The sequence below is a fragment of the Falco cherrug genome, chromosome 3 (genome assembly GCF_023634085.1).
Source record: "Falco cherrug isolate bFalChe1 chromosome 3, bFalChe1.pri, whole genome shotgun sequence".
NCBI classification, from domain to species: Eukaryota; Metazoa; Chordata; class Aves; order Falconiformes; family Falconidae; genus Falco; species Falco cherrug.
Window position 1 is genome coordinate 107,525,382 of NC_073699.1, and position 23,548 is coordinate 107,548,929.

A 23,548-nucleotide genomic window follows, 5' to 3' on the forward strand; every position below is an offset into this window, starting at 1 on the left:
TGACATTCATGGTAACGTACTGTCAGAGTCTGGGTCTTTGAAACTCTGGGTTTCTGAATGCACACAGACCCTTCCACACCTCTATTAACACACGAAGAGCATATCAAACATCTAGAAGCAAGGTCATTAGGCTTTTCAACCTTACTGTCAGGTTTTAGCTCAAACACCGGCTACAGGACAACCTGTGGCAATCTCTCAGGAGGTTCAGCAGTTTTGCTGTTAGAAAAACAAGGCACAGCTAGTGATAAGCTAATTGATAAATAGCAAAAAGCCAAGCTCTTTTTTAAAAGTTAGAAAATGAAATGCAAATATATACAAAATATCCAATGGTTTCTATGAATATAAGTGTCTGTCTACCTTGTGACTGGTGTTTTCCAGCCAGCTTTCCAACCAGTGCAGCCTTTGCACTTCAGTATCTACAATTGTACCATTTATAAGCCAGGAGCCCACCTTTCCCATATGCTTGTTCCCAGAGTGACTCATATTCCATTGGGTTTATTCCTGTGAAGAATTGCGTTAAAACAGAGGAAAGAGCAGAAGCTTTGGGAAGGAACATTGCATTTTGGAAAGCACAAGATGTACTCACTATTCCCTGTCAAAAAATGAAAGTGCTGATTTATATCTTGCATAGGAGAAAGGCTTACAATTGGTGTAGCATTAAAAGTAAAACATTAATTTGATACCCGTTTCAAGCAAAAGTCTTGCTGAATAATAGCATTTACTCAACACCTTAAAAATAGTCTTCCTGGAGGAATACACCCAGGGAGGAAAAACCTCAAATTATCCAGCCAAGGCACAGCAAATGAAGAAACCTTACTTTCATATTATCAATCTATTGAAGCCCCTCCAATCAAACTTCCCCCAAAAATGCTTACCACCACTGCTTTCTGGTAGCATTTGCTGAATTCAAGAAGGAAATAAGTACCCAAGACTATCTCCCAGTCTTAGCTCCCAAGTAACAAACTGCAAGCCAATCTGTATACCTAGGCTGGCTGCTACCAGTCCCCAAGTTCTGCAGGGGAATTTCTTTCTGACCTTCACAATTAAAAAGCAACAGCTGCCCAAGAGCTCAATCTGCCACAGCTCCCCACACCAGCTGTGCAATTTGGGATGTGCAAGGGAGGCACAGTCAAGCCTCTTGCTTTGCTGATTCCATCTGTCTGATGGCACATATCATTTAACAGCCACAAAATGCCTGTATTGGCAGAGTCCTGCAAGTACAACTCCACCCAAATTGTAAAGACAGTCAGAAATCAAGGTTAGAATTTAGTTGCTCTTAATATTAAGCAGAAAAAACAAGGAGAAGGAGGTTTCTTGGGTATTAGCCGGTCTGACAAGTTGCAACTCCAGGATCCAAAAGTTCACAGGGCTAGCTCCAACTCATGATTTCTATACAACAAATTGTGACACCTCCCATTAAAGGTGAGCAAGATACCTTCCAGCCAGAGCATGTATTTCTAAACAATTGACCAGAGCAACTGCCTCGTAAGGCATCATCCATCCTGACTGCTGTCCTTCTCTGCTTTGTCATGTCACCTGCCCTATCAGGCATTTCACAGGGGACAAACCCAAAACTCCGCTGCTGCCAGAAAGGTAAGTTGCTCCTGAGACCACCTGTTGGTGGGATGCTCCACGGGACAAGTGCTGCAAAACCAAACCAAAGACCTGAACATGGCATTTAAAGGTTCCCAAGACAGAAAAGATGCTGTCCATTCTCATTTTCTTGTGGAATTAAGGCCCATTGCCTTGATCTGCCTGATAAGGGAGTCTCATTTCCTACTTTTCCCTAGCAGGTTGGCAGATGAAGCTTTTGAGTGAAGGCAGAGGTCTCATGAAATTGCTACCAGTAAAGAAAAAAAGTGTCACAAAAAGTTCCCCAAAAGGGATGAAGTAACCTGTTTGATAGAAAGCCCCATCTCATTTTTGCAGACCTTTTTTTGTTAGAATCTTGTTTTATTCATTTACTCTACTGAAGTTGTCCACTCTACTGCTGTAAGAGTTGCTTCCAGACTCACCAGTGAAAGAATATAGGAGCAAAACTGTGTTATGGTAAGATACTTAAGTCCTCTAGGCAATAACAAAGCCATGCAGGACACTCAAAGAGCTCCCAAAACAAACAGTTTTTGAAGTTGCCGTGTAAACAACAGCAAAGAGCCAAAGCAGCAGGCAAGCACACTGCACCAAAAAAATTCAGCAGCAAATATTCTGGCTCAGAGTCCTGCGGTCAGGCTGCACTGTCTGATGTTACACAGGGTATTCTCAAAGACTGGAGTTCCTGCAGAGAAGCTTTGCACAACACCATTGTACACTGCTTTTTGGCTTGAAAAAACCAAGCTTATTTCTTAGCTACAACCTCACAACAGCACCAGCAGTGCCCTTTCCTGACATACACCTGAAGACTTCTCATTTTCACTCCAGATTCTTCCAGTACCCTGGAAACAGATCCATCACAAGTTGTCTGACTACCATTCAGCTGCAGTTTTGTTCCTTCAGTATAAATGAGTTGGGGAAATAGTTTTATTTCTCTGAAGTATAAAGTTAAATAGAGTGAACTGAGAAGGTTCTTCAAAAATAATGGAGTGAGATCACCCATACAGTGATTTTAAATGGCTCAAATAAGAGCAGTCCTTGCATTTAGCAAGTACATCCTGAGGAGCAGGAGGCTTTCTCAGTTTCAGCCACTTGGGTGCATTACAAGGGGGACAGTTCTCTTTCATAATGGGAACATTTTCTATAAAATTATTACTAACAGCTTTCTAACCCCACTCTTAAGCACCCCTGCACGTGATCACAAAAAGACTTGACGTTTCCAAGGGAATTTGAGTCTTAATACATTTTGTCACACAGCTCAGCTGGATGAGCCAGCTAGGCAGTGAAATGCTTTATTCCCAAGTATACCGGCTGCTAAGCCTGGGCTGGAAGAGCACAGCAAGGGGGTAAAGAATGACTGTGACATAGTAAAACCCAGTGAAGCTGCAGCAGGAGAAGTAGTGACCAGTGTCTCCCAACTTCTTTTCAAAAGAATTAAAAGCTGCTGCTTTTTTTTTTTTTGAGACCAACACTCAGCTTTGCAAAAGCTCTGCCAGCAGAGCAGGTCAGCATTTCTGCATTGCAGTCACATCAGCCTTTAATTTTTACAGCTGGACCTGTTTATTACAGCCTAACTTTCACTAGAAGAGAAAAAACAGTCACTTTGAACAAAGCCATTCAAAACGCAGCATCTTACTATAAATAAATCACAGAAAAAAGATTTATGTCCCCAATGTTGTCATTCACCTAGACACTGCTGGTTTTCTGAGCAAACCACATTTAGTATTACACACCCCCCCCCCTTAAACACCATGAACTAACACTAAGATTGTTTGCTTAGTCATGCACGTTGCTGGAAAGTAATTTCTGAGTGTTTCACCATTTAGCCATTTTCTCACAATATATGCTCATAAAAGCATATATTTCACAATGAAATTTTGGATGCTTCTATATTAACAACACCTCAAAATTTATCATACACATGGTACAGACCTGGAAGATACTCCGACACCTTTAGGCATATAAGCTGTCACAAACTCACAGGAGTAAGACACTGTTAACGAATAATCAACCCCCAGAATACATCATCCAAGAACAGAACCACAATTTTCAGGACTGCCTAGTTGGTGGGTAAATGCAACATTTTTGTCACTCAAGTGGCTGCATCTTCGCAAAAAAATCACAACAAACAGATTTTATTCTGGAAGGATGAGGAAAAAATGTTAAACATTTTTTTATGGGAGAAACAGAGATACAGAGCTAGCTTGAAAACTGAAAATCTCTCATGCCCTGATCTATAAATAAAACTAGCTGGGCTTTTCTTTTGTACTAAATTTAAAGGAAAGCCTTTTCCATGGAGAGTTTTCTTTAAAACACATATGCCCCAGAAGGACTTTAAATGATGGGGTTTCCAACAAGCAGCATGAATGAACTAAACAATAAATGCAGTAAGAAAGCAGCTGCATTTTTCTTTACTAGAAGCAGATGAACACACAGTTCAGACGTGGCTGTGCTCTCAGAGGGAAGACGACAACTCCCGACAGTTCTCATCCAGATTGCAACAACAGTTTTCCTTCACCACATACTCCAGACCTTGGCTCAGGTGCCATTTGCCCTCTAGCATCATGAAAACCTCCAAGGTTAGCTCTGGTGACCATCAAGCAGAAATCCCAAGCTCCATTGCATACACAGTACCAAATCATTCAGCTCTCCTGTATGTTATCCACAGGCTAGGCAGGGGAAGGGGGAGAAAAGATACTTGGGTCTCCTTGATAGAGTCAGGTCAGGTCTATTACCACCCTGTAGCAATCAGAGCCTAACTGCTCATCTTTACTATTTCTTCCCTTTGGAGATAAACTCCAAGGTCTCCTGTAATTCCTCGGCCCAGAAGTCACCAAGGTCTTCCTCTTCTATTCACAAAAAAACCCTCACAGTATCCTACTAGGAGCCAGAAGTTTCAAAATAACCGATTCAGAGAGACACCAGAGCAGTCTCCAGCAATTTACCTGAACATAGATGAAACACCACAACCAATGCGAGCACAGGAGCCATGCTGGCACCGTAGGAGACCCTGCTATACTTTTCAAGAGCAACAGTGTTTGCTTGCTAGCCTAGCAACAGCCACTAATTATTTTCATTTGATGTTTCAAATAGACACCATCACCTTCACTTCCTGACCAAAGCTGTTACTCAGAATTGCTGGATGTGCACCACATTCCACCCCAGAAACACTTCAGTCAGAGCAGAGGCCCCTGCAGTAATGCAGGATCCCCACATCACTTTCTCTTAGCTCTTAATTTCCACTTTTCCTTTTATTTGCTTCAGCCTTGATGCTTCCTATGCTTCAGGTTTTCTAGAAAGGAAGTTTTTTCTCCTACTTACAAGGTCTGCATCTGCTGTTTTCTTCTTCCTCTGCAGTGAGGAGATTGCTCTTGATACATAGGAACTGGACATCCATACCAGTAACATCAGAACCCACCAAATCTGTAGTTAACGTCACACTGTTATGTTGAAGCAAACAGCTTATTTCCTTCAGCAGAGCTGCTTCCCCAAGGTCCCACTGCAGCCCAACCTGGGCCATAGCAGGGTAGGGACCCTAAAACCCACAAGGCAGCAGAGTTTGCTCTTTACACCACAAGGAGGCTACAAACATTGCAAAGGCTCCTGCTAGAACCACAGGTTGCCCAACCCCTTGCTGATGCACATCACCCATAGGCAACTTTTCAGCCTAGAGTTTACAGATACATACACCATACAGATGCACCAAAGAATATAAAGCAGCTTGCATTTTGCTGTTACAGGTCTTTCCTGAATCTTTTCTGATCCTCTTTCCTACAGCTGCAAACCAGCCTTCGATTCACTACCCCAAACCAGCTGAAGAACATACCTGGAAAAGGTTGCAGAGCCTCTTGTCTCACAAGTTAGGACAGAGAGGGCTCCAACACAGCAAGCCTCCCTCCAACAGAATACTGACCCTTCTGGCCTCAGAGATGCTTATATAGAGTTAATCACCTTGCTGAAGGAGCCTGGTTAAGGTGGTGGAGCCAGGTGAATTCAGTTCAGCTCATCAGGCCGTGGGCTGGGTCTTGTTAGGGTCCGGAGCACAGCTGGTGATGGAGAGCGGGGTGCAGAGCTGCAAGTGCTGGCGCAACCCTATTGCTCCTAGCTGCTCCCAGGGCAGCAACGATCACGGTGTCTGTTACACCCGAGATGGCACCTTTGCACATGCAGTGCATTTCTGCATGGATGTGTCAGTGGTTCAGCATGAGCTAAAATTGTTGCTGTGGATGCGTTCTCCAAGCATCCTGACCACCCGGCTAGGTTCCCATAGCGCATTCTAAGAGATGGAGATTTATTATGTTACAAAGAGAGAGAAAACACACATGCTGAAGCAGCTCATCAAGTCTGAAGATGGGCACTTAACGAGTTTTAGGTGGGCTGTCAATAAGTCCCAGTGGTATGTAAAGCTTATCTTGTGTTGCTCAAGTAACAGTCCCCCCCTCCCGCCCCGCCCCGCCCTGCCCCTCACATGCTTATAGCTGCAGCACCGGCAAATGTGGGGCAGATTTTATCTCACAGATGAGTCAGCTGTTGGGCATCCCAAAGGGTCTGCATTTAATAGCCATCACATTTCCAATGCTTAGACTCTTTTATTTATACTGACTGTATGTTTCATAAGTATAAAGACCGAACTTCCTCATACATGCCGTGGAAACATGTAAAACACAACTCAGTGTCATTTGACCCACTGATATTTCTATTTCCAGAGGAGAGCAGGAACACTGAAAGAAAAAACCCAAGTCTTCCCCAACAAATTCTGATGTATAGGAGGTGACATAATGGTGCAAAAACTTCTGGCAAACCCAGGGATTTTAAATTGCTTTGCTCTGTTGTGCTGTGGTGGGAGGTTTTTTTTTTTTTTGCATTTTTTTTTTTTTTTTGCCTAGCGCTGACACAAGAGAGCAGACAGTCACCTCGAGTGCGTAATGGGGAAGAACCCGAAACCATTTTGCAGACAAAAATATATTGAGTTCAGCACACTAGTTATAGGTTACAGCAAACAGAAGCGTTTGATTTAATGGATGCTTTCTGGCTACACGGGAACCTTTTGAGGGCCCGCATGCAGGAGGGGGGTGGCGGTGATGGGGTGGCAGGTACATGCTATGGGGGGGTGAAAGGGGACAGAACTGTGTTTCGCTTTTTACAAAATAATTTGCTGAGCCCCCTGTGTTTCATGGGGTGTTGGCAGAATGGGGCAGATAACGGCACGCTGCAACACGAGCACGTCAGTCCACCTGTCCGCGGCTCTGTGAGGTGCTGAGCTCAGGTCCCAGCACCCTGCCCTCACAGATGGTGTTTTGGAAGGGTTTGCTCCTCTGACAGCAGCTGAATGGCCACGTGCAGGCTGTGGGCTGGGAAGGGGCCAGTGTGAAGACGATGCCCTCTTGCCATCCCTGTAAATAAAGCAGTGTCTTCTGGGGGGCGGCTCCACCTGCTCCCAGGCTGGGGCAGAAGGTGTTTCTCCATCAGAACAAATGACTTTCTCGGACGGCCCCTGTACAGCAATGTAACTTTCTTTGCTTTATTCCCCATGTGTCGACACAAAGAGGAGCTGCTCGTGTGATGGTTTGTATTTAAAGCGTCTCACCTGCGCGCCTTCATCCCTGCGTAGCCCCCGGCAGCCTGGCCTCCGCAGAGCCGTTCCAAAAGCCACGTGCCGTATGTCGCGGCTCTTGGGCTTTATTAGCTTACTCAGAGGTGTAGTTTGGAATGCAGTGGCTGTTGCCCATAATGGCAGAAGTGCACTGCAAAAGCCCTGTCCGTAAGTGTGAGCAGTGAGGGCATCCCGTGCATGCTGATGCTAACACTGCCCCTTGTACATTCTTTCTTTTTCTCTTCCCTCTCTTTCTATGAAATCTTTCCATATTATTGAATGGCTAGGGTGGATCTATAGCATGTGTTCCTTCCAGCATTTTCTTGTTTGCTGTAGTCTTCAAATTTTCCAGTTAATTTCCTATTTTCCCACTCTAAAACCCTTGCCACACACCCCCCCCCCCCCCGCCCCCGCAGCACACTTGGGTACTTGAACAGAAACCCCCCAGCATTTGAGAACAGACGTTTGATCCAGACTCTTGTAAATCAGTAGCAATTTTCCCCTCAAATGAGAGTCATTTTCATCAGTAGCTAACAGTTCCTCAAGGTGAGTTTTTATCTAATTAACTATGCAGACGCATTTCAATCACTAAAATGGGGAATGCTGTGTCATATAATTTATGTGAAATTAGTAGTCCAAGAGCATTCAGCCAAAATATAAAGGCTGGCCTTATGATAGGCTATTTAATCAGGTTCCTTTAGGAATTAAATGATTAGGAATGAAATAAATGAAATGGATTTATGCCTAGATTTTCTAAATGACACTAGCTCTCATAGCCAAAGAAGAAACAGGTACCCAAGAAAAAGTTCCTCGCTCGTGGACTGGAATATTAGAAACAAAAGTGGCTATGTAATCCCCCATGGAAGGAATTATTTTGGTTTCATATGTAATCCCTCACCAGAAAAACTGGAACATTACAAACTCCACTGATATTAAAGCTCAATGCATGATGGTGCCAATTGGAACAGGTTAGGAGTTAGGGAATTCCTTAGGACACTCAAGGAGAAAAAAATTCTGGAGTAATTTCATGGGTTATTGTTGTTTTTAATCTCTTCTGTGGCTTCTGAAAGAAAAGCCTCACCCATCTAGCTGCTCCTGACACAGACGCTTCCCGCTAAACATAAACTGGAAATAAAAGCAGTTGGACATCAGTCAGACTGGTGGAACTACTATTAAATGACTCAGGCAGCCTGACATGTGAGACCAGTTATGTCAGCATATAACACTGGTAATTTGGGGCTGAGCTAATTCTGTTCATGGGTGTGATCCACTGTTCCGTGCTTTAGGATAAAATGGCAGGTGGTTCTAATGGACCTTTTGCTCTGAACACCCCCCACCCTCCATTTGCTCTGCAGGGACAGGCTCCCTCAGCCGCAGGAACCCCCCATGCAGGCTGGAAAGCCACATCCCATGCTGCGGCAGCTCACAGCATCCCTTCCCTAGGGACTGTGTGGGATTCAAGCCAAAACAGAGGAGAACAATATAAGCCGGCACTCTGGCCAGGATTTTTTCCTTTGAATGCACCTGGGCACATCCGTGATTTTTCAGTCTTTCCCACCGTCTCTGATGGTGACACCGCCCCTGAGTGTTTGACCAGATGAAGCGGAGTGCCTGGGCGTTAGCAGATATTGCACAGCAGGAGAAGCTGCCTGAGGCAGGGCACAGCCCAGTCCTGACAGCAGCACCTCAAACAGAACTACTCTGGCTTCATCTATTTTTGCTTTTAAATAGCCTAGGTAATAATTTTGTTCATTCGTTTCTTCCAGCCTTCAGGTACAACTTTCTAATAACAAAAATAATCTCTCTCTGACCACATGTGCTCTAAATGTCTTTAATCTTCCCCACAGTATTTAAGTACCACACAACTCCAACTGATGCTCAGGAAGACAGCGGCCCAGATCCAGTTTCATTGATATGCATAAAGAAGACAATTACATGAGGAACCCAGTCCCAAAAGATTTTCTCTTCAGTAAATGGAGAGTGATAAAAGCCCAGCAGCTTGTAGGTAGTTGAAGTCTCTCCCTCTCTCTCTCTCTCTCATCTGTTTATCTTAACTGGAGTTTATATTTGCTTTAGTTGTAAAAAGTTAGATGGGACAAAGATCTTGGTGACTTGCCCTAGAAAATCTGTGACGGATCTGGAAAGAAAACCTCCAAGAGGGCAAGCTGCAAGTTATCCAGGCACACTGGGTATGCCGGGATCCATTCCTTCCCTTGTTACAGAATAATGATCTCACATCAGTTAAAAACCCCACAGTTTCAAAGTAAGTCCACTAAATACTGTGGGTTTAAAGCTGTGTAGCTGAAATCAGCATCTGGACTTTCGTCTTGGATACCTTAAAAATCCATGATTTCTTCCTCTAGGGGCATGTGCTTCTGGGAAATACATATTATTTTGGCTGAAAGGCAGTATGAATGTCTTCAGAGAATGTCATCAGACCACCAGCACCGTCTAATAGTTCTGTTGGGCTGTTCTGAGAAACGCTGCTTTCCGTAGGAATTTGGGAATGACCCATAGTAACAACTTTGGCAGCGCGTGTGTTTCCCTTTGGCTGTGTCAGGGCAGCAAAAAGGATCTGAAGAGCTGAGTCTGTCCAAATCTTCTCAGCTCATCTGCATTACAGGGACCAAGTGGCTCACCCGTGGTCCCTCGGCTGGTCCCGGCTCTGATGTGAGCAGGGTTACATTTGATCCAAGATATCCTGAGACCTGCACGGAGAGTAGTCTTCTACCATCCCCAAATTCCCCTCTCTCTTCTCAGGGAGAGAGATTCATTGCAAAACCAAGCAGTCAATTCTCCAAGGCTGCAAGAGCACGCGGCGCTGAGGGCCAGACAAATTAAGACAGATGCTGTGAATGAGATGGCCAGGCTGTGGTTTTGTGCGGCTGGCTGTGTGAAGGCTCTCAGAGCATCCTCCCTTCTCAGAGAGAAGAATGAAGCAGATAGCACCATGAGACATAATAAATCGAATCCCAGATGACTGTGGTGGGTGGGGTTGCAAACCTGCAGCCGTTCCTGGGGCTTGCAAAGAGAGTCCACTGCTCGGCTGACTTTCCCAGCTAGATTCATGCTGCTCAGCACATTCCCATTGCGCCACCTGGACAAATAGAAAGGCGGAAAGTACAGGCAAGTGTTTGAGAGACAGAAAGACGATTTGTCAGGAAGTCTTGCAAAAGAGGGAGATGTCTTATCATGTTACTCTTTGTCCCTGCACAGCCACAAAGAATACAGAAGGAACAAAGGGAGGAGCTCTCTGGAGGGAAGCCGAGCTCCCCAGAATGCCCAGTGAGCTGTGCCAGGCCAGCCCAGCAGTCAGCATCCTCAGGCAACCCTGTTGCTCCTCGCGCTGAAGCCTGCTTGCCTGGCTGCTGGGGATGGCTTGCAGAAGCTCTCAGCCACCCTTGCAAAGGTTCAGTCTCCATGCAGCCGTTCAGCAGTGGCCTCTCCTTCCCAGCTCCGTGCGCTCCCATAGCCCTTCGTGCCAGAGACACCTCCCGGCCATCCCCTGCCCTCCGGAGCTGCCTGGGAAGCCTCTCCCTGTAGCCCACCCATCCTCACCCCATGCTGACCACTGAGGCACCTTGCAAAGCTGAGGACTAGGGGGTCTGAGGTGTAGAACGGAGGAGGAAGAGGAGGAGGAGGAGAAGATCACCTTCCTGCGTAGCACAGCCCACAGCACTTCTGCCTTCCTGCCAGCATGTCCCAGCAGCAGGAGTCAGGACTGGGGTCTGGGCTTTTTTTCAAATTGCATGATATATCTCTTACATCCACGGTGAGTTAGTTTTATTTTCTTGATGTGAACAACATAGAAGCACAATTCTAGAGGAAGAATGACTTTTATCCAAAGCCTTTGGAAAACTAACAGGCAAAGGCAAATGAGAGTGATGCTCAAAGTCAGCAAAGATACTTAATTCTGCCCGTTCCCTTTTAGGGAACCCCGGTGCTGTGGCTCAGATTTGACACCCATTAAAAGTATATCTGGAGTGTGCAGTGAGAAAGAACTGTTTATATCACTTTTTTTCCACCAAGCAGAAAAATCTCAAACATGACTGACAGCTGTCACATCACAGCACATTTCATTACTTCCATACTGTCAGTCGTGGTCACAATTTTTCCAACATCAGATTTTTTGAGGTGTTTTTTTTTGTTTTGTTTTGTTTTGGTTTGGTTTTTTCCCCCCTGTTCTTCCATTTCCTCATATATAAATATCAGACTGTGGACACAGAACAAATCACCTTGGTGGGAACGGTCATTAAAGAGACGGGTAATATACATGCTTGTTGTCCCACATGCTTTTCCATTTAAAATATTTGGCCTGAGAACGTGGGAGGTAAAGAACTTACATTTTGAGGTCTTTATAACACATAGCTTACATCCCCTGATTTACACTCCTTGGGACTTGTTCTATGTAAAACATTTAACTAGCTGTACTTTAGATAAAGGAAACATCTGAAGCATTAGCTGTTTCAGAGTTTCTCATTCTTTTCTTCCATATATCTTCATAAAACATAAGTGCCAGGCACAATATTGTAAATCCAGAACCTTTCCTCTTGCTCCTGAGTTTTCTTTTCTTTAGCAACATGTATAACATCACTTTCACATTCTCCCCACTGCTGGGCTCTCAGGACCCACATAGCCCCTAGTTACTGTACCTACCAAAGCAGGGGATTGGTGTTTCAGTCCCAGTTTTGCCACTAAGGACACGAGACAACATGTGCCAGATGCCATTCGTGCAAAAGGAATGCCTGAAATAGCAGCTTCTGCTGGCCCCAGTGTCCGGGGCGGCGCAGTGGCAGAGCCCGGTGTGAGACCCTCGGCACACTGGTGCTTCAGCATCACCCTTCGCCAGGTGGCACAGCACGGCGTGGGGAAGATCTAACCCCAGGGTGATGTCAGGATGACACCCGTGCAGTCGTGCATCCTGTCGGCGCAGCATCGCAGGCTCCTTTGTGCGGTCCTTGCACCTTCCCCGCCATCTGCTGCACATGCACACGCTGGGGCAGTTGGGCCTGGCAGCTATAACACTAGATGGGGATGCTGAAAAATCTACATTTAATTCCTGGCTCCGCTACATGCCTCAGTCAGGGGCTGAGCCAGGTTATTTCCACCTGTCTCTGCTTCCCTTTGGTGAACCAGTGACCAGATGATTTCTTTTCTTCTGCCGTGCATGCAGATCTTCGCAGGCGGCTCTGCAGGGTGCAGAGCAGTGTGGTATGGGGACAGGGATGCCTCGGCTTGTTCAGAACTTGCTCCCTCTTCCACGGAGAGCTGCTCGGCCACCTTAACCATTGGCTGATTTGCTCATTTAAGAAATAGGAGTACCGAGGTGGTCCAAGCACCGTGCTAAAAGAGCTGTCCTGCTTGTTCAGAGCTGGCTTGTGTGTTCGTGCCCAGCGCGGCATTTCGGTGTACGGGTGCGCCGTCGGGAGCGGGACAGCCTTGCCATGCAGGCTGTGGGGTCTACGTGTTGGATGCTTTGAACAGCCACAGCTTCTACCAGCTATTACTGTAGCCCTAGATACGCTGCCCTTAGAGAAATCAGAATCAATTTAGGCACCTAATACTGGGATGTCTGTGAGTGAATTGGTTTTGAATTAATTGAGTAAAACATGGCAGTGGAAACCCATGTAACATGTTGGTCTGGAAACTGCTGCAGCCCTGGGGATGGAACAACAATGCATATTTTACCTCGTGAATTTTTTATTAAGGGCTGGTTTTTTTATTTTTTATTATTGAATATGAATATTTTACACGTCCGAGTTCAGAACAATGCTTTTTTTGGCTGCCTCTGCACTTTTCATGGTTGTGTACCCTTGCATTGCATAACTGAGAGAGATCCATTTACACACAGGGGGAAAGGGGACTAATGAATCTCAGCAAAGCTAACTTTACTGTGTGTGAAAAAAAGCACTCTGAAGTTTTCCAAATAAATATATATATATATATATACATACATAAAATACTTGCATGGAATGGCTTAATAAAATCAGTGTGTGTGTGTGTGCGCGCGTGCGTGTAGTTGTGGCTGCACGTGTTTGTGCATGTGCTCCTGGGGGTCCGTGTGTAATGACTACAGAGCCTCCCTCCCCCAGGCCTTCACCTGACTCCATGTAGCGACATCTCCACTGGGAAAAGCTCTGGAATGTTCTTACCTCCTTCACATCAAATCCCTCATATTCGGGTACTCACCTGGATGTTTCCAAATTGGAGAAATGGAGGTGGGCCTACCAGTTGCTCGGTAAGTGAACTGACGGAGCTGCCCACGCTGGATGGGTATTTACCTGCTGTTGGCAATGCCGTTACCCTCTCTGGCCTCTTGTGAATGCCCGCAGAGCTCGTTTGAACGCCCGCCTCTGCAGGATAGCCCTGCAGAGCCTGCCCGCTGCAGAGCCTGCCCGCTGCACCTCGCAGCTTTCCTGCCTGCACCAGATCTCCGCTGCCCTCAGAGATGGCTACTGCTCAGCACAGCCACGTTGCCCAGCATCTTTGATGACTGCCATGCTCCTGCAAGCAGCTGTCATGCCTGTCAGCGGCAGGCTGCATGCGCTGGCCTGCTGGCGTTGCTTCATTCTGACCACGGATGGGCAAGAAACACCTGATTGACCCGGATGATTTGGATGTGACCTTGCTTGCTAAGCCTGGCTGCCAATCCTGGTGTGGCAAGGCTGTGAGCACAGCGTTCCTGGGCTCTGGTAAGGTCAGGTCCCTCTGCACTGTGCCCTCAGCATCGCCCTGTCTGGGGTAACGAAGGGACTCGCTTCCCTGCTGTCCTCCATGCCCCGCTGCAGAGGCGTGCTCGGCACCTGCTACCCAGCCGCTCTCAGAACAACCCCCACACCCATCCCCATGCCCATGCCCATGCCCATGCCCATGCCCATGCCCATCCTCCTCGAGACCTGCAAGCTGCAAGGCAGGGGCGAGGGCACCTTCTCCAGCAGCGTGCTTACCCAGCACAGCATGGAGCAGGGCAGGGGACAGGAGCCTGGAAGAATAAAGATAATAATTATTTGGCTAGCGTATATTCAAAGCTAGCCTTTTTTATTGTGCATGTGATAAGAGGGAGGTGAGGGAGAAAGCAAGAGCTCTTGTACAGCTTTCTGAGAGCTCACAGCCAAAAGTGGGCAGGGTGACAAGAACCACATTGTTTGGGGTAATCAGTGTGCATTGTCCCAGGCTGACATTACTGCCTACCAATAAAACCTTTACATTCACAGGGAATGGGGAAAGTGCAAAATGATGACTTGTTTGACATTTAAAAGAAAATAAAGATCTGCTGAATTGAAACTTAAATGAGACTCAGGGAGGGAGCGCAGAAAATACCAAGCTGTGCTGGTTTTGGCTGGGATAGAGTTAATTTTCTTCACGGTAGCTGGTATGGGGCTATGGTTTGGATTTGTGCTGATAGTGCAGGGATGGTTTTGTCACTGCTGAGAGGTGTTTGCACAGAGCCAAAGCCTCTTCTGCCTCATGGACCACCCCATGGTGAGCAGGCTGGGGGCACAGGGAACTGGGAGTGGACAGCTGACCCCCACCGACCCAAGCGATATCCCAGACCATGGGATGGCACGCTCAGCATGTAAAGCTGGGGGAAGAAGAAGGAAGGGGGAGATGTTGGGAGCGATGGTGTTTGTCTCCCCAAGTCCCCGTCACATGTGCTGGAGCCCGGCTGGCCTGGGGATGGCTGAGCACCCACTGCCCGTGGGAAGCGGTGAAGGAATTCCTCGTTTGGCTTTGCTGGCACACGTAGCTTTTGCTTTACCTGTTAAACTGTCTTTATCTCAACCTACCAGTTTTCTCTCTTTTACTCTTCCCATTCTTTCCCCCATCCCACTGGGGGGGAGCGAGCAAGCGGCTGTGCGAGGCTGAGCTGCCAGCCGGGGTTAAACCCCGACACAGGAGCAGGTAGGGATTTTTATGTAATGCCAGTGCAGCCTGCACAAATAATTTTGGTGTTTGTGATCTTGTGACCCCGAAGTACCAGCTCTTTGCATTTTGCTCTTAAAGCAAGAGACAGCACTTACCCCAAACAGCTTGCAGGACAACTACAGGATGGAGCAAAAGAAGTGTGTTTGTAAGTAAGTGGGAACTGATGCCTGATGTGCCCAAGATGAAACAGTTCATTCCACAACTAATTGCTGGTAAATCTAGGAATTTAATCCTCCTCTTTAATCCCTGCAGCCAGTCCTGTATTCACCACACTAGCATTGCTTTCCTGAGGCCAGAAAGGTCCCAGGATTTTACAATTCCAATCCTCTATGTATCCGCAGGACAGGTAGAACATAGGTGGAAATACAGCAGAGGCAGGATTCCCGTGATCCATTTGCTATGGCACGAGGGCCAGGGGAATAAGGTCCCAAATGATTAAGACCTCAGACTTCTTCAAAGAAAAAACGAAATATAAATGAAGGAAGGAATTCCCAGTGCCCTGAGCAGTGATGAAAAAACAAAGTGACCAAGAGCCTGAAGAGGCTGAAATGAGGTCTAGTGTCACGGAACATGTGTCAGCTTCTGCTGTCCTGTTGTGTGCCCTTGAGTAAAGTCATGCCTACGAGGTAAATGGAAACAGCCAGGCCAAACCAGTACCGTGGGTGTCACATATCTGTAATAATGGTTTGTTGAATGATCTTCAGCTGGGCGGAGCTGAACCAGGTCCCTTGATGTAAAACAAGTTTGGCGTCAATGAATCCATCCGGGATTACATCAGGCAGTATCTTGTTCTGCAAGGGTGAAACCTCATTAAAAGCACACACAGAGCTCTGCTAGGTGTCACCCTCCAAATACGCTTTGTGTCTGCACCTGGCTTTGCAGAGTGACCAGGCTCTCTGCTTTTCTTTTCTCCGTCCTGACAATAACCTTGGGTTGCACTGTTCGCTTAGGTTCCCTCTGCTTTCCACCACACTCTTTTTTTGCATTTTTATTTGCATTAGATTATCGGAGCAGGAGCCTAAACACTTAAGTTACTGCAAATCCCTCCTCATATGGAAGTCAGTGAGCTGTAAAACATTTAAACTGTCTGCAGTTGTACCTCGTTTGTGTACACACTTCCAGTGGGCTGCTAAAAGGTAACATACCGTAATAGAAGAAAGATCCAAGATTGCTGATTCTGATTTCTTAACAGCTCTAAAAGTGCTCTGAGTACTTGCATTAACTTGATGGAGTAATAGATAGCTCCACTTTCTGAAGCCTTTGGGACCAAGTGGAGCAGGAGAGCTACCCGCTTTCCTCCAGACCCTTTGCTTCATGCTTTCACTCTGATCGTTGAGGAAAACGAGGTTAGGGGGCTTTTGCTGTAGTCACCCCCAAATCGTCCTCCCCTCCCCTGCTCATGCCCTTCGATGCTGGGTCTTTCTACAAACGTCTTGTAGAAAAGGAAAAGAGCCTTGTGCTTCTTCAAAGGGCAGCGAGAGGAGGTGATAGATGGCTGATCAGTCCCAAGGCAGCAGAGGGCATCAATGAGTTTGAAGATTCATCTCCGGAGCTGAATGAAAATAGCCAGACACTGTACTGAATAATTCACAAGACAGATTTCAGCTCTTTTCCTATTTTCGTGTTAGTCTTGAATGAATTCAAGAAGTTCTCAGGTATATCTTGAGGGTTTTTTTTCCAAATAATTTTTGAACAATGTATAAATCATAGTGCGAATCAGTTACACAAATTACAATGAGATTTCTATTACCTGGCTGGATGCCACGCATATATATGCAGGTGTGGATAAAGATGATCTCTATAAACACCTAATTTTCAAGTTGCTTATTTGAACACGAATTTCACTGCTGAAAATTCACACCTTTGTTATGAATTTTGTAGTTCACTCTGGAAATCCAATCAGTTGGCTGTTATATTTATGCTAGTTAAGCTTATGTGGTGGAATTATTTATAAAAGTTGAGCTTGGCAAAGCAGATTTGCTTAGTAATTCAAGCAAATATTTGCAGGATTATTTTGCCGTTTTCCCTGGCTCTTGGTGTGAGATGGATGAATAAGACTTTTCCTAACATATTCAGCTTTTCCCAAAAGAGAATCAGTGTCAGCTAGGGAGCAACGCGTGCACCTTCTCTTAGATGCCTGACATCAAAACATTTGTTCAGGAGCCAGCTAAGAATGAACCAAAACTAGATACCTTCCACCCTCTGCTTTCTGCTTAATTTACTAATTTTAATTAACGGACATGTAGCCCCACATAGTCCTAATGCTAGAATGTTAGTGAACTCCCGCAGCTGGGCAAATGGAGGCAATGTTTCACGTGATGTGACATAGCAAACCCCATGGCAAAGCCGCGAGTAGCGCAGCAATGTTCTAGGTCCAAGAGCTCTGCGCTAACGGCCAGCCCAATGCGTTTTCATTTTGGAAGCAAAACCAAATGTAGAAGCTCCGTCCCCGAGATCTCAGCTCCTCCACAGCTGCTACAGGAGATTTCCAGCGCTATGGCGAAGGGTCAGCAATACCCCTGAGCCCTCTATTTCTCCATCAGAGGTCTCTTTCCACTCTTTGGAAGTTTACGGGGAATGGCAAGGAGCCAGCCCCCACGGGCATGGGATGGAGGTGGCTTGTTCTCAAGTGTTTAAAAGTCTGACAAACTGTTTGCAGTTCTAGCAGGGATCAACACATTTCAAGAATTAAAACCAACATCTTGGAGAGGAAAAATGCTCTGAACAAGGACTCTTTCTTCAACCCAATGCACAAGGGACCTTTCTTTAGTAAGCTATAAAATCACTTACTATAAATCAATTATTTTTGTACTGATTTATTAACTGCTCTCCAGCTGTTCAGACTGGCACTTAAAACGAATTCCTGGATGGTCCTACTGAAACTTTCAAAAGTACTTTCTCTGGGCTACTGTTGGCCCAACCTCGGTACAGTCTGCCCTGGTAACCCACAGATTTCTAAACGTCCTTAAGCTGGCAGGGCTGGAAGAACCAACCCCTGCAGAGTACATCCGATCTTGTGGCGAAAAGGTCTTGCCATAAGTTGTGTCAGGAATTCCTGCCTGGAGCTCCTTCAGAAGCCTCTCCTTGAAACCTCAGAAAAGAGTCGATCTGCCTGATAACAGCATGTTCCTTAGGATGTTGGACTGGATATGCTCATGACGCTTGGCGATGCTCTGGAGGACCACCCTTCCAACCCCTGGCCCTGGGATTTCTGACTCTGTGGGCACAAAAAGGGTTTCAGGAGCTCAGAATAGCTGGGCTCCTGCCTCAGCAGCCCTTCCATCAGGGAGAATGGGCTCACATGTAAGTTCTTCAGGCTTTTCCTGCATATTTTGGCTAGGATCTAAGGCAACACAGCACAGCTTCTCCTTCATATCCCTGATAAGTTCCCTTTCTGCTGTGCTTACAAAGGAGCGCCTGGTTTTCCAGAGGAGCCTAGCAAGGTGTTTGGTTCCACCTCTGCCTGCAAAATTCAGCCTGGCAATGCCACATAGTGGCCTTTGTAGACAGGGATCATGGTGGTGACACCATGGCCACTGTCCAGCACTGGTCCAGTTGTGTGGGCACAGGCACACAGGGCCGGCACCTGGAAGTTTTTGAGCATCATCTCAGCCAGTTTTTCTCGATAGGACAAAGGATTGAGAAGGGTTTTGGTCAGCAGTGCTGGCCTCTCCCTCGGTTTCATTTTGAGTTCTTGTTCATAAAGGTATCTCCAGATCTTCTCCACGTTGCCCCAGGATGTAACTACCCCATTTTCCATTGGGTAAGTAAAAGATAAAATGCCCTTTTTGGACTGGGCTTCCTTCCTGATGTGGCAGTCCTTATGACTCGTCCCAAACATGACAAGTTTTAATTTGGGGTACCCCAGAGCAGTAGGAACAACCGAACAGGGTGCCTGTAGCCCTGACAGACCAGCCTTACGCTGTCCAGAGCCGATGTCAAAAATCCATGCGCAGGTCCCTGCCGTCACCGTGCCATCAGACACCCTGTGCAGGATGGTGCTGCCCCGGCAGTGGCTGCTGGCACAGATCATCGGTGAAATGTCCTGGATCCCCCGGTCACAAAGAGGCACCGCTCCGCCAAGCTCTCCATCCTCTGCAGCTGTGCCGGCAGCACCGCTCCCTCTGGGGAGCCGCTGGTCTGGAGCATTTTGATTCAGGGTTAGTACTTGGAAGTGAAACTGGGTGTTCTTACTTCCCAGATAAATTACAGCAGAGAATCAATGGATTTTTTCAGACCCTCAGGCACAGAGGAGGGTCAGTTACAGTAATTGCATTTGCATTGATTTATATTTGGATTCTGTTTGGGGTTTTGCTGGGTTTCTAAAGGAAATGTTTTTAATGAGGTCAAAAATAATGTGAGAGCTCATTTTAGAATACAAACCCCAGATATCTCAGAGACCTTAGAGGGAAGAATCTCCCAGCAGAGGAGGTATGCTACTCCCTGTATGACTCCAAGGCAGACTGCGAGTCAGTTAAGGAGTTACTGCATCCCTGTGATATGCGCACACCTGTAAACTCTGCAGGGGCAGGGAGATGATCAACAGTAAGATCCTCATTACCAACATTTTTAATGTTTTAGTTTCATCCAGGTTCTGCCAGCCAATAAATGCACAAACAGCTGTAGCACCTTTTAGGTCAGCCAGCTCCCAGCAGGGTTTCTCGCTCATGCGTTACAGCAAGCCACTCACTTGGTCTGATGTTCTCCTTAAAAGCATTTCTGATGAATGACAGCTGCCCCCAAACCCTTGTCACTGCTGGCGGTGACCCACGTTTGTTTGAAAGATGTCAGGCAGCTGAGGATGGAGGCTCCAGTCCACACACAGTATTTTCTCTCTGGAGGTGCAATGTTCCTCACAAACATGTCAGCAGCACTTGCAGCTTCATCTCCTTCAGCATCTGCTCCTCCAGGCCAGGGAAGAGTGTGGACCCACCTGGGAGCAGGATGTTGCCATAAAGATTCCTGTGCACATTGATGTCACTTCATGATGTTGTTGAAGATCATTTTGTGCACACCAGGAGCTCCAGTGTTTGCAGGCACACAAAGGTCTCTGGTGCACAAAAGAGCTGGTTGCCTGTCCGGGTGATATTGTTGTCAGGCAGTCTGTATTCTTTCATGATTTCTTCTGGCTTTGCTTTAGGTTCTTGGATGGGATCTAAAGTCTACGTAGCACAACTTCTCTTTGATAGCTCTCACGATTTCCCTTTCAGCAGTGCTAAAATATGTGTGCCCACTCTCCTAAAGAAGGAGATACAATCATAAAAAGATAAATATTCATAAAAGGAGACATATTCATAAAATATTTGATGAGATCCTGGCCAGCAATACCCAGCCTGCAGATGGCCTGGGGTAAGCAGATCCTTCAGATGTGGGGACAGTGTGGGTAGCACCATCCCCACTGCCCATCACTCTCCCAGTGGCACGGGCCGATGCACAGGGTGCCAGGGCTGTCTGACCTGCAACGTACGTAGCCGGCACCGTGAAGCCTTCGAACGTGATCACTGACATTGTGTCCCAGTTCTGCAGAGGACTGGGGGGGCTTCAGTCAGCAGCACTGGCCTTTCACTGGCTTTGATTCTTGGCTCATACTCATAGACATGCCTCCAGCTCCTTCCCGTATCATCCCAGCATGTAACTATGCCTAAGTGGCAAAACTGAAATTATGCCTAAGTTCTAACTGAATTACCAGTTTGCTTTTCTGAATACCATCTGCGTTGGGAGCAGAATTTTTTTCAACTGAATCCTTTCTGATTCTTTAGAACAAACTCCTAAAAACATTTTAAAACAGGTAGAACTATGTTTGATTATGCCATTCTGGAGTCTTTTTTTTCCTGTCATTACTTAAAGTTTATTTTTTTTGGTAAAATCACAAAAGTGAAATAATAATTTCTGCCTCTTGCTGCTTTAAAAAACCCTGACAACTTTAAACAATGTTTGTAATACCTTCAAGTGCAAAGAAACTCCATCCCCTAATGAATCTATATCCTCGGCTGCTGACAAGCTGACCTGCCTGCAAATAAACAGACATGCAGATGTCTTCCTTCCACACTTCCCTTTTCCGTTCAGCACTTTGCTGAGAACAACAAAGTAGTCTTTGGAAGTTTGTTCAGAAGCATTAAAAATACCCTAGATCTTCACAACTGACCCCCATTTCATATCTAATTGTTTTTTTTTAAAAAACCTTTAGCTTCAATAGAAGATTTCCCAGAGAAGGAAATTTCTGTAGCTTTGGATCTGATCAGCTCTGACAATCCAAATCTGTTTACAGAGAAAATTCCCTTAAAAAATAATAATAATAAAAAAATCACTATACAACTTCAGTTTGAATCCTTGGCTGCCAAAGTTTAATTGCTTCTCCTTGTGGCTCTAAATCTAGGCCAGCTTCAAAGCAAGGGTGGCTTCTATTAAATTTAATTACTTTTTCCTGCAGCTCGCATGGCAAAGGTGCTAGCTGCTAAATGAAGGTGGTTATGAATTAAGAGGCAGGTTCCAAACAAAGATATATATTAAACAGAAATTCTAAGTGTAAGCAAATGACCTCCTTGTACAGACACATTTATACCCCAGATGAACTACTAAAATAAATAAATAAATAAATAAAGCCACCTAACAAGGGATCAGCTCCGTGTATGTTATTTCCATTCTGCTCAGATTCCAGACATGTTTGTGTTAAATGCCACTCTATCCATTTTAGCAATTTCTCTAATCCTCTTAATATTTGTGTACATATATTTCAGTGTGTGGCACACTTGTTTTCATGCATGCTTCTATATTAATGTCAACAGGTGTCTGGATCGTTTAAGGGGTTGTTATATGCATCACACTAGAAGCCCCATTTAATCCCGCGTGGTCTGCATGCAGCTGACAGCGAGGCGCTCTGTTTTGAACGTGATGTTGAGTATTAAAACAAGGGAATATTGACTGTGATTATTAAATGGCAGTTGAACCTAGACGCAGGAATGCTCATCTGTTCCCTCACATCAGTTCTGTCATAAATCACCTTAAAAAGGGCATGTGTGAATTAGCTTTGTTACTTGTAATAGGCGAAACTGCTGTTTGTGTTGGGCTGAAGTACGGTAAATTGAACTCACGGAAGGATCATATGAGACATTGGAAATTTCTTGTGCTCACCTGGAGGTAAGCTTGCACCGATATCACCAGACCTCGTTCAGGAACGAAGAGACAGCTCATGACCTGAGAGCCGGTCCCTCTTTGGCCTTTGATGTTTTCCAGGGGCTGCCAGCTGCGGAGAGACACATCAGGACCTGGACTGAGACCAGCAAATCCATTCCAGCCGAGCTGCTAACTTCTTGACTAGACGGTACCCGCTGTTTGTCACCTCTGAGTGGGATGGAACGTGAACTGGAAGCTGAGAGGCACATTGGAAACAGAGTAATAACGTAATTGCCACAACGTACCAAACATAAATGAGCTCTGCCCCACAGACACTGCATTGTAAAAATTCACAGATAATTAAGCACATTGTTTATAGGCCGGTCTCACTTGCTTTATATAACGTCAGTGCTGCACACACATTTTTACTTACTGGCTTATACATGGTTTTTTGCTTTACTGACCGTGTCGCCTGCACAGCGATCCCTCCAGGCAAGCCAGGGCTGGTCCTTTCTCCATCGCCATCCTCTGTCCAGGTACTACTGGGGACAAAGACGCCACTCAGGGCAGATTCTGAGCGGGTCGGGCCAGGCTGGAAAGCACCTAGACAAGGGTGATGAGCTGTGGAAGGTCTGAGTTCACCTGGGGTAAAGCCAGAGGGAAAATGGTTGGCTAACTCAGTCTGTATGCCCACGTAAACCACAAGGTCCTGACTAACACGCAAGATCTGCAGCAGCAGGGATAAATGTCTCTCCACATCTAGAAAGTGTTACTGAAGAGAGAGGCAAGTGGGACCAGAGACTGAAGGAGAGATGCTTCTCTCTGTGCCTTTCTACAACAGAACATTTTGATACCTTCCCTGCTTTTCCTTTGCATTTCTGTGGGTCTTGCTGTCCTCAGCAGACTCTTTTCCAGATGTACCCTCATTCCCAGCAGGCACAGTGCAGGGCAGCAGCTGAGGCGATGTGATACACCACGTACAGGTGATACCCCAGAGATAATAATGCTTCATCTGAGAATCCCTTAAGGCAATCCATGGAATCATGATTTTTTCCTGTTTCACAGAGAAAGGGGAGGATCACAAAGAATTTGTTCATTTCCCAAACTCATTCCACTGCGAGTCTGTCTCAGTTTCCTACAGGCAACTGATGCTGCTGGCTAACACAGTCATTCAGAGGTCTCAGGCATATGGCTCCAAGGAAGACCTGCCTTATCCTTCATAAACCTGTCAGGCCCTTGATGAATTGGCATTAATTTCTCCATAAAAGAACTTAGCATTGGGGCACATCTCCTCTGGTCTACCCTAGTTCACCACACACCCCACCC

The 23,548-nt window shown here is 46.1% G+C and overlaps 1 protein-coding gene and 1 pseudogene across 1 annotated transcript; both read right to left on the reverse strand.

Moving 5' to 3' along the window:
- Nucleotides 1–18,354: 18,354 nt before the first annotated feature.
- On the reverse strand, nt 18,355–18,950 carry LOC129735627 (uncharacterized; annotated as a pseudogene).
- Nucleotides 18,951–19,816: 866 nt separating this feature from the next.
- ACTRT2 (actin related protein T2) lies at nt 19,817–22,747 on the reverse strand. The gene is given in 9 exon segments (XM_027803229.1): nt 19,817–19,992; nt 19,995–20,089; nt 20,091–20,157; nt 20,160–20,265; nt 20,267–20,342; nt 20,398–20,467; nt 20,470–20,643; nt 20,646–20,750; nt 22,687–22,747. Coding segments are annotated over 9 exon segments (930 nt in total).
- Between the last annotated feature and the right edge of the window lie 801 nt (nt 22,748–23,548).